This window comes from Papaver somniferum, chromosome 6 (assembly GCF_003573695.1).
Source record: "Papaver somniferum cultivar HN1 chromosome 6, ASM357369v1, whole genome shotgun sequence".
NCBI lineage: Eukaryota > Viridiplantae > Streptophyta > Magnoliopsida > Ranunculales > Papaveraceae > Papaver > Papaver somniferum.
The window spans coordinates 139,125,498-139,142,003 of NC_039363.1; the positions used below are offsets into that span (position 1 = coordinate 139,125,498).

The window sequence follows — 16,506 nt, forward strand, 5'->3', positions numbered from 1 at the left end:
ATTACTATATAGTTGTCGATTATACACATTTGAGATTTCGAGCAGAGTTTAACTCGCTTACATATTTCTCGAAATATGCTTTGGTAAGCTTTCGCTTCAACCAAGTTCATATTATATTTTTAACGAAAGTCAAAAGATGATCATGTGAAAATCGCCGAGTAAAATCTTTCATGGTTTGTGTGATACAATCATTCGGTGTAGACTTGGAATGTTTCGTTATGATTATTTCAATAACTTGAAAATTGCTTTGATGCTAATAGTGTGTGAAAACAGTTATTGTCATCCTCTAAGAAAGTTTCAATGATTGAAATAGAGTTTATAATACTTAACCATCATTGGATTATGAACATAGTGTGCATTCTTGCATGTATGTGATCCATGACCGCAACTAAAGTATGCATACCCGTATGCGTACTTGTAGTTGTGAAATTCCGTGTACCAAGTATACATACCGGTACGCATACTTACGTAAGGTATAGGTCCGGGAATTTCTGCTGGGTTTTGGAAGTGTACTTAAGTATGCGTACCCGTTTGCATACTGGCGAACCCAAACTCAGACCGGCTACTTAGGTATGCATACCCGTATGTATACTTGAGTGCTTAAAGTTCTAAAATCAGTTGGCTCATGAACTAATACATTTATATATTAAGGAATGCATTCTTTGCAAACCGTGGCTATAATGTTCATGAATTGATTCGAGTGAATTAAACCGATTTTGCTTCAATTGTGTTCTTGTATACTTCTATGAGAATATAGCAATTGAACAACTCTTTAACTAGTTTCATTTGATTCATTTGAACTAGTTATGGTTAAAATGAATAAGGTTGAGATGAGAGTGTTCATATAGCTAACCTTGGTTAACTACTGTTGATCCAACATGGTATACACGTTTAGGTACGGTTACTTAAACCTAAATGAGGGTACATTTCATTTGTGTATAACAAGCTAAGTTTGATCTAACGGTTGAAAGATATTATCTTGAATCTAATCAGGTTTTCATCTAACGGTGAATATTGAATGTTTTGTTACCAAGGTAACTAAGATTGCAAACCCTGATTTGAAAACTATATAAAGGAGAACTCTAACAACTGGGAAACCTAATCTCTACACCTCCCGTGTGATGCTAATTGCAAAAGCTAGAGTCGATTCTCCTTTAACCTTAGGTTTATCACGAAACCCTGTAGGTTAACGACCTAAAGACTTCATTGGATTGTGAAGACAGACCCAACTATTTTCTTTGTAGTTGCGTGTTCTGATATTCTCATGTTCTATCGTATTGACTACTATCTTCTTTAAGATTTGCTCGAGATTGATTCTCCGATAGGCAAGATAAAAAGTAGTCACAAACATCTTCATCTCATCGTTTGTGATTCCACAACATCTTGTTTCGCGCCATACAATTAAGATTATTGTGAGGTGATTGATAATACTAGGCTGTTCTTCGGGAGTATAAGTCTGGTTTATCAATTGGTTCATGTGCACCTTGATTTATCAAAAGACGGAACAAAACTTGTAAGTATTTCCGTGGGAGAGAGATTTATCTATTCCAATAGACTTTTCTGTGTGAGACAGATTTTTTTATCAAGTCTCCGACTTTAGGTCGTAGCAACTCTTGGTTGTGGGTGAGATCAGCTAAGGAAATCAAGTGCGTACCTGCTGGGAACAGAGACGTAAGGAGCACGACTATACCTTGAATCAGTGTGAGATTGATTAGGGTTCAACTATATTCCAGTCTGAAGTTCATTGGGAGTAGGCTAGTGTCTGTAGCGGCTTAATACAGTGTGGTGTTCAAAGATGGACTAGGTCCCGGGATTTTTATGCATTTGCATTTTTCCTCGTTAACAAAATTCTGGTGTCTATGTTATTTGTTTTCCGCATTATATTTTGTTATATAATAGAAATATCACAGGTTGTGCGTTGAGATCAATCAATTAGATAATCCAATATTTGGTTGTTGATATAAATTGATTGACATTTGAACATTGGTCTTTGGTACCGTTCAAGTTACTGCTCTTATATTCAATCGGGCTCGCAAATTTCTATTTGTTGATTGCAGATTGAATTGAGAGATAGAGATATAAAACTCTTTGATATACTTTTTTATAGATTGAGTCTGACTGTCTATTTGATTCTCTTGAAAGCATATTGGAGTTTGTCTATTCAGATTGTCAAACGAAATATTGGGTGTGGTTGTTAGACCCCCGCTTTTTCAACTAGTCTTATGATGAAATCCAAATTATTCCATACATGAAAAATATGGAAGATCAAGTAATTGCTTCCAAGTTGGGAAAAAGATGGTTTTCCAAAATATTTTCTATTATCCCGTATAAATATAAATTAGTGTTTAACACGTAGCTGTGTCGTTGACGTTCGTTTTTGAATTTGCTTATCTCTTTTTAACCTTTGATCTTTTAAGGGAAAGATGGAACTCCAAGTCTCTTAATGCCATCTTAATGTCGTTTTACAAAAAATTCTTAACGGACGTCCTCCAACCCCCCCGCCTCCCCCAAAAAACCGTTAAGGCACATGTTGGACCCAATTCACACACAAATGGACGAGGGCAGGTCCTACTCGTCCCTCTCACATGACGGTTTTGGAATAGTTTTTGGGGGCGGTCTATTTAGAACTTTTTTTTGGTCAATCAACAATTTTGAATTATTTATATCAACATCGTTATTACATGATCGCTTACAAGAATAACAAAAACATCAAAATACAGGATAATCAAAACCCTATTACAAATAGGGATATCAATTACAAGTAAATCGCGAAGAGAAAGAGCCAGAAACCGCAACGATATCTAATTTTTGTATATGTAGTAGGGAAGAATGATGGTATTACCCGGAATCGATTCCGACCATTTAATGTGATTTTCTTCTTCTTCTTCAACAAGAAATGCTCCTAAAAGAAAGGAGTAATTTATTGATAATCTTGTAGATCCAAACGTACCCGGATGCCCTAAATCCCTTTGATTGAATATGGATCCAAAGCAACACCGAGTTGAATCAACGATGTTTTTGATTCGAGAATAGCAAGCCCCGAACCAGCAATCAAGGTTGAATAAATAGCTCTCAAAGCGAAGAGAAAATTGCCCCAAATGGTGAAGAAAATTCGCTCAAAATAGCGAAGAAATATATCGAATGACATAAAAAACAAAAGAAAAATAAGTTTTATTGAAAAACTACCCATTAAAACTTAAAAAGAGAAGAAATTCTTGCTCAGATCTGGTCCAAAAAGGACAAAATTTGAACAAGATGGTAATGGAGGCTAGAATTTTTTTTTTCTTTTTCCTAAAAAGAAAAAGAAAGGAAAGAAGAGAGAGACCCTCAAATTCTTTATACTATTAATGCAAGTTCTACCATCTCTTAGGCCAAGCACTATGGTGCCCGTTTCCCCTTCCATATCCCGCATATGAAGGGGGAAATATGATTTTCCAACTACTATGGTCTCCTATATCCCCACTTGTGTAGGGTTATCCCTTCCCTACTGCTCAAAGTGGATCATATCTGATCCGCCTTGTAGGGAAGGGAAATCACACGGAAACTCAGTTTCCGTGTGAAATCTTGCTTTACGGATACTCAGTGTCCTTTTTTTAGTTGAAACGGATACTCGAAATCCGTGACTTTTTCCACGAAAACTAAGTATCCGTTTTTGGTTTTTTTAGTTTTACCCTAAAACTTTCCCTTTTCACTCTTTTTTTACCTATTATATCTATTTTTACATTCTATATCTCATTTTTTTACTCTTAATTATCTTTCTTTAACTAAGCAAATATATTCCAACCGAAAAAAAATTGAGAAAGAAAAACGGAAATTAAATTTTCGTTTCGCACTGAGTTTCCGTGTCATGTAGGAAAGAAATAAAAGAACACCATAATGAGCTGCCTTATAACCAGTATCCCTTCCATACATATGAAAGATAGGGAAGGGATGCCATGCACCATAGGGCTTGGCCTTGGGATACACATACTTGCCACATACTTACCAAGATCTATCTCAAAGGGTGAGGTTGACACTGTATTAGGAGGAATCGTGAAGTTTCCCCTACCAAGTACCAACCGCCATAAGGCTACTCATAGTAAAATATTGGGCTGAAAAATCAGGGCCTGAAAAACACTCGCCGCTCGTCTTCTAAACTAAAACCCACCTCACTACAAAGGAGTTCCAAGTAAAAACTCATACATTCTCTTGTGTGTCCTTCATACTCACCTCCTCTCAGACTCCGTCACTCTCTCATGGATTCGGTAGTTGAACTCGAATCTTCAGCTATCAAAGATTTGGGTTCTCTTTTCGAATTCACTCAAGTATTTCTCTGGTAACAACTCTTTCTTTCTCTCCGTAGTCTAATTTTTAAACTCTTAAAGCCTAGGGCTAATTTTTTATTTTCTTCAACGTTTTAGTTTCTAACAAGCATTTTTATTATCAGGGATGATAATACCTTTACGGAAGAGATACTGGAAGTCTCATCTTCGCATGATAACCATGAGTGTTTCACTCAACATATCGTAAGTTAGCAATATATTGAGGATTTTGCATTTTGAAGTTTGCTAAAATTAATTTTTAAAACCCTTGTTTTTTCCATCAAATTTGCAGAACTTTCGCCAATGCATCACTGGTTCAAATTTGGTTCCCGAACGAAGTGGTAAGTTTTTCCATATACGAATTGTTGTTCCTTATGCATGTTGTTTGTACAATGAAGTTGATTAGCTGAGAATTACTGGAGATGGTATATGGTATCTGGGTGCTTAGGTGATTTGGAAATTAGGGTTTATTTTTCCCATTCAAAAGACCAACTTTCATAAACTCATCCAACTGGATAAATTGTTTTTAAATTCAGAGAACTAAAACCCCAGAATTCATTCTACTTGCTGTTCACAACTTTAAATTACTCTCATAATGGCATACTTTCTTGATTTCGTCCTGTTACTTTGGCGAAGGATTTGTTCTACTTACTTGCTTCAAGTACTTACCTTCTGTTGTGATATGCTGGGACGGTTCAGATCTTTGTTTGACAGAGGAGATGGAACTTACTAAACAGATGAACTCAATGGGGCTTCCTATGTCTTTCAACACAAGCAAGGTTCTATCTAGCTTTTCTTAATTCTTTCTTTCAACAGCATTCATAAGCTTAAGAGCATGTGATGCCACCACGCACTGTCTTGTGTTTACGCTTCTTAACTGTTATTTATTGATTTCCGTTACAGAAGAGAATTTCTACTACTAAAGCTAAACGAAAGGGTGATGTTGCAAAATCTCTATATGCATACAAAGAGAACGAAGAGAAACTGATAGACGTGTTCAGAGTGAGCAGTGGAGAGGTTGCTTCCCCAGTAAGTATTCTGGAAAATGCAAAAAATTCTTCACATTCATGTTCAGAAAATGTCGGTGATCATCATATCATTTCCGGTGATGAAGGTTTGTATGGTACGTGCTCTGAAATTCACAAAGGGGTTGGTGAGGAAGTACCTTCTGGCATGGAAAACAGTGGTATTGATGACATTTTGCGTGGCAGTATCATTTTGAAGGGTCATATGGAAGTTGATGGGCGTTCAACTAATAAAGGTGCTGATTATCCTCCATGTTGTGCCTTGCATGCTCCATCGGATGAAGGAAGTTTGTATTGCATATCTAAGGGAACTTCCTCCAGTGTTGATAAGGTAGAAGCTTGTATGATTCATGACACTTTACCTGATAGTACCTTGTCCATGCGTGATATGGAAGTTGATGTGAATCCAATTAATTCAAATGCAGAAAATTCTCCACCAGATGTCTTAAAAGGTGCTGACTTAGTGAATAACCAATTGGTTGCACATAAAGGTTTAGAAGATCCCTTTGTGGCTTATCATGATCAGGGGGAACAAGTGCTTTGCATTGACATCTCAACTAAGCAGCCGTATAGTGCTACCTCAGGCGTATGCTTCCAATCTTCGGCTTTTGCTGATTATCATAACAAAAATAGCAGTTCTTTAGCTGATCAACATAGTGAAAATAAAAGTTCTAAAGTCAATGGGGATGGGGACTGGAGAGTTTGTTGGGACACGTGTTATATGAGAAATTACTTTTATAACATGAAAACACAGGAGTCGACATGGGATCCACCGCCAGGAGTTGAATATGCTGGATTTTCAGAAAATTCTGGTGTGGAAGTTTCTCTGTGTTCTTTTGCAGATAGCCCAGAACCCGTTGACAGGTTTGATTTTAAACTGTGCGTTCTCTTTCATTGTTATATAAGCAAATGCTGTTTATTGTGTATTTCCCAGTTTCTTATATTTCATAAATTTGTCGCAGTTTATACAATGAACAAACTCAGTTAGGTTCTGAAGAAATTTCAAGAAGTGACATGGAATTCGGGTTTTTGAATTCTGGAATAGATCAATCAGATGTTTATGAGAATCTAGATATGCCAGAGAAGGGCTTTTCTCACGATGAAGTGCATAAGTCATGTCATCTTGCAACTGTTCCATCTCCAGTTATTGATAGGTAAACCTTTTAAAGCATGGCATGGTACATATAGTTTTTAAACCACTTGTTTTTTTTCACATCATTTTTTCTTATATTTTGTGGACATCTGTTTCTGTTGCAGCTTTGCTGCTCTCAATGAAGCAGTTTCCGAAGAAAATGGAAACACGTGGACGGTTGCCACTAGTAAAAAGAAAAAGAAAGCAAGAAGGAATCGATCACAAAGGAAAAAATTTCAACAGGATACTGAAGGTACATAACTTGAATATTATACTAGTATTACCCTCTGTACTTAATTTTATTTATTTTGTTTGACTGGAAGTAGTTAACGAAACATAGATTCCTTAACCTGCGAGATTTTTCCTTCTATCAGAACTTCAATTGGAGGAAGTTTCAGAAGCTTGTCCTGCTGATATGATGAAGTACTGGTGTCAGAGATACTCGCTTTTCTCCAGATTTGATGATGGCATAAAAATGGACAGAGAAGGATGGTTTTCTGTCACTCCAGAGTTACTAGCACGATATCATGCATTCCGCTGTGGTCATGGCATTGTGGTTGATTGTTTCACTGGAGTTGGTGGAAATGCTATCCAATTGGCAAAGAGGTGTGCACCACTTATCCACGTGTTCTCATTTATTACTGTGTTTTGGAATGAGCATTGCCAGTAGCTCTGTACAATCTTGACCGGTATTACTTGAATTAGTGATTTTCTTCATTTGGGGCTACTTGGTCTCAAGAGTTTATAATTCCTTACTGTGATAGTATATGCTGTGTGTGGAACTCTTATACTTCATTTTTGCAATTTCAGGAGCAATGTCATTGCAGTTGACATTGATCCACAGAAGATTGCACATGCACAACATAATGCAGCCATTTATGGAGTTCAGGACAAGATAGATTTTGTAGTGGGGGACTTTTTTGTGTTGGCGCCTAAGTTGAAGGTAGTGGTGCAAAAGCTTTCTTTCTGGTCGTGGAAAGTATCTTACTATTTGTATTTATCCTGTTCATAACAAGAAATATGTTTGTTTATTCATTTCAGGCTGATGTGGTCTTCATGTCACCTCCTTGGGGAGGACCTGATTATGCAAAATCACAAACGTATGATATCAGGACAATGCTTCAGCCTCGTGATGGGTACTGTTTCCATATACTTTATTATCTCCTTAATGTTGGGCTGGTTGAATGTGTGTTTTAACTTGTCTATCTGACATCTGTGTCCAGGTTTCTGCTCTTCAACGCCGCAAGGGAAATTGCTCCTAGACTTGTTATGTTTCTGCCAAGAAATGTGGACCTAAACCAATTAGCGGAGCTATCTCTTTCTACTCATCCACCTTGGTCTCTACAGGTATTAACTTTTGCAATTTTCTTGATGATATAGTCATTTTGTCATGGCTTCATAATTGGCTGTATAAGCAGTCAAACATGCCACATTATAGTCTGACAATGTTGTGTTTAGAGTGAGATCTTTTTGATGGCCACTATCCTTCTAAACAGGGAATGAGGCTGATGATCAAAACATATTGAAACCATCAACTTCTTTCAGTCTCTAATTCCTATTTGTTATTACTAACCAATTAAGGTGTCTTTTGGTGACAGGTGGAGAAAAATTTCTTAAATGGCAAGTTGAAGGCTATCACAGCTTACTTCAACCACCCCTCAGTTTAAAGGATTTCACAACAGTCCACTTTTGCGAATTTTGGATCAAAGCGTGGGTTCTTCTAAAGCTGAACTTTGGCAATCTACGGGTTCTGATTGTACACCACCAAGACTCCAGAATATATACAAAGACCTGGAAGAACTTGGTAAGTTTTTGTTGTATATATTTGCAATACATCTGCTTTATCTTCATGTACATTTTGATCAGTGGTTGTATTTCAAAATCAACCCATGAAATGTTGTTTTTGGACTGGTATATACGTCTATAGATCAATTTCGCCGAACTTACCTGTTTTTGAAGTAAGAAACTATTGTACACTTTTGAAGCGATCTAATACGTTATCGAAGCACACAACGTACGTACTCTTAAAAACTTCGTTGTCAACGCAACACTTAAAAAATTACATTGGTTTTTGTTTGTCATCAACAATGAAGTTTAGGTCTCGAGAATTGATCTCTCAAGCTTTTCCTTGCCTATTCTTAATGTAATGAAAAATGCTACTCGGAAGTTGGGACTTTTCATCGGTCTTATAATGAAGTATCTCGGTAGTTTCACTCTAGAGATTTCCACTTTTCATAAAATAGCTTAAATTCAATGGTTCTGAAAGATAATCATCTGGAATAATGTGGAGGAGAGATACCCAAACAATAAAAATCAGTTAAACAAAAAGAAAATGTTGCATTCGTTAGTGCTGGATGTTTAGTTTTTTCCTAGTCGTTTTCGGAACTTCTACATGAGTGTTTTCGCACCAATTAATTACCGGTAATCTGATGTCACCGGTGGTCACAGCATCCGATAATAAAAATGAGATAACACTATTTAATAATGAGTGGCTACTCAAATATTTATGCTGGTAGATACACAATTAATTGCACATAAATCGGTGTCTTGGCATTATCTCCACAGTTATTAGTCAGGACTCAGGGTGGGGAAGAAACAACTCGACAGCAATTGACAATACAGCGTTTTCTCGGAATAATTGTAACAGCTGCAAACAAGCCTGCAATGCAGCAAAATCTCAGAGAGAGAGAGTGTGTTGTAAACAGCAAAACTCACACAGCAACAAAACCTTAAATATATCCATGGGGTGTAATGCAGTGAAAATCCTAGTGTCTTCCCTGCTAAATTACGATTATGTGAGTGAAATGGTTGTTGTTTTCAGTCAGAAGGGATAACTGTGTTGAGTGACAACTTCTATGTACACGTTTGCCTTTAATATCACACCTCACATCAAGTATCACAAGAGTATCTTTTGAAAACCAGAGGGATCTAAATTGTAAGACAGGACAGGATTGATAGTGAAAATAATAAGAGCCAAAAATCCAAGTCTTTTTCATTTTTGGTGTCTTTATCCCTAGACTCAATTGAAACTTCGATTCATTGATGTTTCTGTAGTAAAATGATAAATATTTTTAGAATAAAAATCTATCAAAAGAATAGTTATTACGAAAACGAACGGTCAGATTAAGAGACCATTAGGTGAGAAAACAACAAAACATACGTCCTCGTAGGGGTGAAGAGTTACTTTCATTTTCTGAAAAAGGACACAACATAAATTTACATTACCCTACAAGTCCTTCCAGATAAACCTACCCATATCCTCGAATTGTCATAATCTTTTCTCCCTATTATTCACCAAAACTAAACAGTTACCCATATTTGATCATCATTGTAAAAAGAATCAAAACGATAGGTACCGTGCACGAATAATAGTAATAATCAAAAACCTGACAATTCTTTCCAGTCAAATAGACAAAACTACCCTTGCTTTTAGCTAAATCCAACACCCAAAAACACCCCTGACAGAACCCCAACTGATGCCTACGGATTTGACCCTTTTGTCTGTAGAAATAGGGTTAGTTTAGTCTATTAAAGAATAAATTCCGTTAATTCCGTTCTTAAACCATCTGGCGCGAAAGATTAACTGAAAAAGGTACTTTGTCTTTTCAGAAGTAATAAACAAAACAAAAATAAAAAATCTACACTCTCTCTATTCTACTCACACTCTACTCCAGTCTCTCTCTGTAAATGAAAAATGGTGGAATTAGGGTTTTCTGATAAACACAAGAAGAAGAGTAATAAGAACAAGAAGAACAAACAACAACAACAAACTACATTGAGATCGAGTTCAGGTGGTGGTGGCCGAGAAGAAAGTCCAGATTCAATAAACTTCACTACTACTACAAACACTGAATCTCTATTTTCATCTGCTTGTGGTAGTGTTGATCGTTGCTCATTAGCTTCTGAACAGGTTTTTGATCATGACACCCTAATTTCTGAGCTCTCCGAGGTAATTATAATCAATTTCTTTCCAATTTTTTCTTTTGAGTTAAAAAAATTAGGTATCTCATTAATGTCATGATTTCAGTAGAAGTAGTTACAATATTTTGACCTATTAGGGATATAGTTTGATAATGTTGTTTTTCATACATTACAGCATTTGTCTGGAGGTGAACAAGATCTAGGCTCTAATAATATATCAACTGTTCATCAAATCAATTTCCCTATTGACGATGATGACGAAGATAATGAAGCAGGTGAAGTGTTAGAGCCTAATTTAGCTTTGTTCAATTGAAAGAGAAGTTATTCCAAAAAGAAAAAAGTTTTTTTTTTTTTTTTTGAAAGGAGAGGAGAATTAGGGCTTTTCAGTTACATGATAGTTAAGTCAATAACTGGTTTACTCTATATATACAGGTGTTGAAGACGAAGAGAATGATTATGTTGATGTAGATCCTTCTAGCTCTTCCTTCTCTCAAGCTATAAAAGGTAAAGGCAGTTCGCTATGAAAGTTGTCTTGTTTTGTGGTGTAATGTTGTAGTGTTGATTTTTGTGTTTTCCTTCATCTAGAATGCCAGCACCGCCGACGTAGATCAGAAGCTATTCGATCTCAGAAGAAGCAAATGAGACAAAGGCCTGTTTCAGTAGATCTAAACAACACAGGAAGCTACGGTACTAGTTCTTCGCCTCGATTCAGTGGTATGAGAAAAAGTTCTGTTTCTTCGCAGAAATTAGATACATTTCCGAGCCCTGGAACACCAAATTACTGGCGAGGCAATGTAGGATCTCAAAAAGGTTGGTGCTCGGAACGTGTACCGTTACCAACAAATGGTGGTCGTAGATACGGGACTGCGGGTGTTCTTCCTTTTAATCCTGGGAGAACCTTGCCATCCAAATGGGAAGATGCAGAGAAGTGGATCTTCAGCCCAGTTTCTGGAGATGGTCTTACTCGGACTTCCAGACCAGCACCTCATAGACGCCCAAAGTCAAAGAGCGGACCAATTGGCCCACCGGATATTGCATACTACTCACCTTGTGGACCCATGTTTGAGGGAGGGAATGTTGAGAACTATGTGGCTCGGTCTCCATTTTCAGCCGGAGTTTTAGCTATTGAAGCTGTGCCTAATCGAGGTGCTTGTAGTAATGGCAGCAGGAGCAGCAGTGGCAATGGCAGTATCGGTGGTGGGGTATCTTATGCATTGGATGGAGATTCTTGTATAGTGCGTTCAGCTAGCATACATGGATGGTCATCTAGTTTGTTGAGTCAGTCTTCGCTTTCCGGCTCCAGAGGTACATGATTCTTTCCATTGAACTTCTGCATATCGGAGAATTAGTTGCATTTTTCTTATATGAGTGTTTTGTTATTTGGTCCAGCAAGAAATAAGAAATTTTCGAAGCATGAAAGATTATCTGATGTATAACCCACGTATAACCCACTTCTATAAAATAGATTAGTATAGTATGATTGAATATTTACCGATTTTAAGATTAACGGAAGTCTCCTAATCTGTATTAAGGGGTCTCTTTCCCAATCTTTCTGTTGATGCTAGCTATTTCCAAATGGTTTGGATGTGCAGATGGCAGTAAAGATGCATCAATCAAGATTTCTCATGTTATGTCAAGAAGGGACATGGCAACTCAGATGAGTCCTGATGGCAGCCCCCACTCTTCTCCTAAAAGGACCTGTTTCGCTCCATCTCCTCCCCCGCTTCTTCCCATTATAGAGCAACAGACCCATCATAATATAGAAGTTAGGGATGTGGAGGTAGATGGTAGAGTTACTGTGACACGGTGGTCTCGGAAACATGGAGCACGAGCGCCCCGGAAGGGAAATGGAGATGTCAAAGATCGGAAAAAGAAATCTTCTGAAACTCAAATTTCTGGTTGGGAAATTACAGAGACTGCAGTATCGAAGTATGCACTTTTTGCCTCTTTCTTCTTTGTTGTACTTCGTCATTACTCACATAGATGTTCCTTCTTTAGTTATTAGCTTGGATTTACCGCAGCCAGTTTAGTAACCGAAATTGATAATGGATATTTGGTCTAGCCTCTAAATATTCGAAGTACTTGTTTGTTCTTCTTATCTGCCAAGGGAGCTTATTTCATAATTTACATATGGTGTTTCTTTTCAGGTCCAAAAGAGAGGAAGCCAAGATCACTGCCTGGGAGAATTTGCAAAAAGCAAAAGCTGAAACAGCAATACGGAAATTAGAGGTTTTTTAGTTCACACTTTCATTCTCCTAATCATTTAAAGAAACGGTCGAGACTTGTGCTCTAAGAATTATATATATTGCTTTTATAAATGCATGCTTGTTTCAATGGTGTAATGTACACGACTTTTGTATCGTTCCTAACAAGGCTTATTTCAGATGAAATTGGAGAAGAAGAGGTCTTCTTCAATGGATAAGATCATGGACAAGTTGAAATCAGCTCAAAAGAAAGCCCAAAAGATGAGAAGCTCAGTTTCATCCAAAGATTCCGAAAAGACACATCAAGTAGTCAAGACTTCGAGCAAAGCTGTATCCTTCCGCCGGCCTGGTCAGATTGGTGCCTTAGGTTGCTTCACTTGCCATGCCTGCTAATGTGGATTAGGCAGATAGTTGGTTTTTGAAGTTGAAATTAACAGATTTAAGGTGAAAAAAATCAGTCAGATCCCCTACTGTGTGGCATACTGTATCTGTTAGATCAATTGCTAAGCCGTACCAGGTCTTAAGAACCGTAGAGGGTAAACACAATACCAGTTACAGACGTTTAGCCTGTTTGTAAAAAATATCACAGACCGTCTTCACAGTTACCTCATCTATGTACTCTATTTTGTAAGACCATGTACATTTTGTTAGTTTCCTCGCAATTTAGAGCGAAGAATTTCAATGGATGTCTGTTTCCATTTGCTCTTTTTGTTACCAAGTTCAGGCCTGACGAATTTCAATGGATGTCTGTTTTCTTTTGCTCCTTTTGCTACAGAGTTCAGGCCTGCTTCGTTGCATATTAAAAGAAGCATTGAACGGAAAGGTATTATGGTCAGACTAATACTGCCCTGGATATTGCATTTATTTAGGTGCCCAACTGAAGGCCAGCATAGCATAGGATTCCAGTCTTTCTATGATCAGGGGAAACAAAGTTGGGTTGACAGTGGTACACATTGTACTACTCACTCTGCAGATTTGGACCACCTGGATTTTCACCACCGCACCGACGCCAACCACCAAAATCAACAAGAGACCAAATAAAAAATCAGTGAGATATATTAGCTCAAATTTTATCTTATCCATCCAAAATATTCAACACAAGAACTTGTCAAATTTGTTGGCTCATCTTCCAATAATTGGTATAGCAGACAAATATTCCACATGAAATTTCATTTATTTCGGTAACGAAATAGGTATAAATTGATGTATATTATGTGCATACAAAACTTTCAACCTCACACCAGCCAACCAGCTGTACCAACATCCGACACTGAAACACAGGAAACAAACAAGTTGTTCTGTAGTCATCTACAAGGTTCAAAGAATAGTTTCAAAGGTTTCACTAAAACCCAGAAGAATGGTGAATTGCAACCTCAAAATTCTTTTTTCATCACTGGTAAAAAGTTTTACTAGAAGGGAAAGAGAATTGCATTCACACCTCTCATGATGTCATGGAAACTCAAAGCAGCCTGACCCCAGCAAGTATATTCTTCCTTTGAGAGATAAATAGGGCAGTGGGCATATAATATTCAAAGGCTTGGCCATGAAAATCTTCCCATCTATTACATTTTCCGTAGTTAACTGGGGCTTCCTAGCTTCTCGGGTACTCAATGACGAGGCCTTCGGCCACACTTCTTGCTCTTGCATGGCCATGGAATTTCTTCACTATAGCCAAGGCAAAATCTGCTACAGTTGCCAGTCCCTTGCTTGTTATTAATGTACCATCAATAGTGACTCCGGTACCATTAACTTGACTAGTTAGCTGGTTAATGATGGAGGGATGAGCCGTGACTCTTTTTTCCTGGTAAAAGAAAATAATTGAACAAGTGATCAGTTTGACTATTTAGCAATTGAGCATAAATATAGAGAAATCAAGCAACTTGTATGTTACTTCGATTAATCCTTGCTTCTGCAGAACTAGTGGAGATGAGCAAATTGCCCCAAATATTCTTCCAGCGGATTTTTGTTCCTTGAGCATCTTCTTGAGAACCTTGCTTTTCTGTAGCCGATCAGCCCCAGCAGCCCCTCCCTAAAAATTAACGATTAAATCCTCTTACGACATATATAAGAAGCAGTTACTAAACCAGCATCATAGTTAACATCTATTGTGTTCGTAGCATCCTTACTGGAAGAACAATGAGATCGTAAATTGATTCAGATGCCTCTCTAATAGACTTGTCGGCAACGATATTTGTTCCTTGGGATGCCACTATCTGCACTGACTTTTCCACTGAAGCAACTATGACTTCGACATTAGCTCGCCGGAGAACATCAATCAACGTTACCACTTCAATTTCTTCGGATCCATTTGCTATTGGAATAAGAACCTGATAGCAATTAAATATTTGAAGTTAAAAGGTGAAGGGTTCGTCCTCAGAAGGGAGGCAAAGTATGAGGGGTTTATCACAAGAATTTGAAGCAGAAAACACCTAACTACCAACAAAACATTGAGGAGAAATATGCACTACTTACACGAGGGATATGGTCAACAGACCACTCGACTTTGTTGAATTCCTCTCCCCTGAGCTGATTAGCATCAGTGCGCATTAACTGCAGTAAAACATATCAACATCACCAAGTGGTAGTATAGCATGTCAGAAATCTACACTTTGTTTTAGACAGGTGAAACAATCTTTTATTATATCGCCAAGCAAGGCAAAATGAAAAAACCAATTCATTCTAGAATAACTGATAAGTGATAACAATATTTACCAATGCTGTGCCAATCTCAGCAGCAACAGACTCCCCAAACAACTGAGCAACCAAAGATAGAGCAAACTCGAATGTGGTACCAGGACCCCGGCTTGTTGTGAGCTCCCCCGAGATTTGAATGTTTGATTTAACAGCCCAGAAAGTTGGAAGCTCGTGCATGAAAGCTGGATGCCCGGTTGTCTTACAGAAGCCAAAGCAGGCAACTATATTAGTAAGACCCTCAATCCCAATACTGTAGTAATCGAGGTTTCTTACATATGAGGTTCCAATGAAGCTGAAACAAAATTTCCAACTATAGTTTGCAAAATTGAGTCAAAATGAACAAGCCATACCTGTTTTCTTTTCAAGAGACCCCATGGATTAAGAGTAACAGCAGGAGCAGCACAAATAGCACCATAAAACCGTTTCTCTTCGGCTTGTTTACTTGTCATCTTTCGAAGAATTTCACAATCTCGTAATCGAGCAGACCCGGGCATTCCACCCTATATTCATTTACCAGCAGCTCAATTTCAGTAAAAGCCTTGAAATGGATAATACACATGTAATTTGAAAATTAGGGTTTTAGAATTACTAAACAGGTAGAGCAATAAGATCAAAGATTTGATTAGAACAAGTAGAGATTGAGGTATCTGCAACAAGTCTAGTTCCAGCTGAAGCTTCAATCTCAAGCTCAGATTCTACTGATGCTATGATTACTTCTGCACCAGCTCTCCGCAGAACATTAACCATTATCACTGCTTCCATTTCTTCAGTACCATATCCAATTGGTATCAAAACCTGTTTAAAAAATACTTAAATTATTGAAACTACATAAAAAATCCCAAAAAGGGTTTAGGGTTTAAGAATCAAAGAACATTAAAAACACCTTCTTTTTAGGTTCTGCATTTGGTGTCACTGTTACTGGTTTCACTGTTTTTGCTGTTCGTTTCGGTTTGGAATTCGACGATGAAGAAGTAGAAGTAGAGGGATTTTGCTGTTGAGTCGATACGGGTGCATAGGATGATGAAATTAGAGCTTTAGGAAATACCACTCGGTTCCTCTGAACAGACGTGAACTTCTGAAATGAAGATAACAGAGACTCCATTAAATGGCGGGAAGAAGAAGAAGAATCGGAGAGGAAAATGGGATTTCTGACGGGATTGAGTTGGTGAAAAAAGAATGGGATTTATCCTCTGGATATAACCTGATCCAGGTAGAACTGGGTACAAATA

At 37.6% G+C, this 16,506-nt stretch overlaps 3 protein-coding genes across 5 annotated transcripts; 2 read left to right on the forward strand and 1 right to left on the reverse strand.

Annotated features, from left to right (window-relative positions):
• The first annotated feature begins 4,200 nt into the window (after positions 1 to 4,200).
• LOC113289515 lies at positions 4,201 to 8,372 on the forward strand. Of its 2 annotated transcripts, none has more exons than XM_026538782.1 (12): positions 4,201 to 4,315; positions 4,427 to 4,505; positions 4,594 to 4,642; positions 5,001 to 5,080; positions 5,205 to 6,190; positions 6,289 to 6,480; positions 6,584 to 6,711; positions 6,833 to 7,064; positions 7,269 to 7,404; positions 7,500 to 7,594; positions 7,682 to 7,805; positions 8,057 to 8,372. In XM_026538782.1, exons 1-12 carry the CDS (start codon positions 4,236 to 4,238, stop codon positions 8,123 to 8,125), a joined length of 2,250 nt encoding a protein of 749 aa, XP_026394567.1. In that variant the 5' UTR covers positions 4,201 to 4,235; the 3' UTR covers positions 8,126 to 8,372. The 2 variants fall into 2 exon arrangements, with proteins under 2 accessions (XP_026394567.1, XP_026394568.1); XM_026538783.1 differs by having other exon boundaries at positions 7,269 to 7,401.
• A 1,718-nt stretch (positions 8,373 to 10,090) lies between these two features.
• LOC113289516 lies at positions 10,091 to 13,323 on the forward strand. The gene is made up of 7 exons (XM_026538784.1): positions 10,091 to 10,407; positions 10,555 to 10,654; positions 10,812 to 10,883; positions 10,965 to 11,684; positions 11,972 to 12,308; positions 12,527 to 12,608; positions 12,764 to 13,323. The coding sequence occupies exons 1-7, from the start codon at positions 10,153 to 10,155 to the stop codon at positions 12,974 to 12,976; spliced, it is 1,779 nt and encodes a 592-aa protein (XP_026394569.1). The 5' UTR covers positions 10,091 to 10,152; the 3' UTR covers positions 12,977 to 13,323.
• A 402-nt stretch (positions 13,324 to 13,725) lies between these two features.
• Positions 13,726 to 16,463, reverse strand: LOC113289518 (protein DJ-1 homolog C-like). 2 transcript variants are annotated; one of them, XR_003331048.1, is made up of 9 exons: positions 16,161 to 16,463; positions 15,872 to 16,072; positions 15,628 to 15,777; positions 15,296 to 15,475; positions 15,056 to 15,133; positions 14,710 to 14,910; positions 14,475 to 14,612; positions 14,022 to 14,384; positions 13,726 to 13,853 (listed from the first exon to the last, which is right to left on the reverse strand). XR_003331048.1 is itself a non-coding variant. In XM_026538786.1 (8 exons), the coding sequence occupies exons 1-8, from the start codon at positions 16,377 to 16,379 to the stop codon at positions 14,175 to 14,177; spliced, it is 1,377 nt and encodes a 458-aa protein (XP_026394571.1). In that variant the 5' UTR covers positions 16,380 to 16,463; the 3' UTR covers positions 13,726 to 14,174. The 2 variants fall into 2 exon arrangements, 1 of the variants encoding a protein (XP_026394571.1); XM_026538786.1 differs by having other exon boundaries at positions 13,726 to 14,384.
• Between the last annotated feature and the right edge of the window lie 43 nt (positions 16,464 to 16,506).

Excerpts from the sequence above, each read along its gene's own strand:
- LOC113289515 (XM_026538782.1), top strand. The coding sequence starts at position 4,236 with ATGGATTCGGTAGTTGAACTCGAATCTTCAGCTATCAAAGATTTGGGT. Across the intron at positions 5,081-5,204 it reads TGTCTTTCAACACAAGCAAG|AAGAGAATTTCTACTACTAA; the intron begins GTTCTATCTAGC and ends TTTCCGTTACAG. Across the intron at positions 7,806-8,056 it reads ATCCACCTTGGTCTCTACAG|GTGGAGAAAAATTTCTTAAA; the intron begins GTATTAACTTTT and ends TTTTGGTGACAG.
- LOC113289516 (XM_026538784.1), top strand. The coding sequence starts at position 10,153 with ATGGTGGAATTAGGGTTTTCTGATAAACACAAGAAGAAGAGTAATAAG. Across the intron at positions 10,408-10,554 it reads TAATTTCTGAGCTCTCCGAG|CATTTGTCTGGAGGTGAACA; the intron begins GTAATTATAATC and ends CATACATTACAG. Across the intron at positions 10,884-10,964 it reads CTTCTCTCAAGCTATAAAAG|AATGCCAGCACCGCCGACGT; the intron begins GTAAAGGCAGTT and ends TCCTTCATCTAG.
- LOC113289518 (XM_026538786.1), bottom strand. The coding sequence starts at position 16,379 with ATGGAGTCTCTGTTATCTTCATTTCAGAAGTTCACGTCTGTTCAGAGG. Across the intron at positions 14,613-14,709 it reads ACGATCTCATTGTTCTTCCA|GGAGGGGCTGCTGGGGCTGA; the intron begins GTAAGGATGCTA and ends GTTAATTTTTAG. Across the intron at positions 14,385-14,474 it reads AGAAGCAAGGATTAATCGAA|GAAAAAAGAGTCACGGCTCA; the intron begins GTAACATACAAG and ends TTCTTTTACCAG.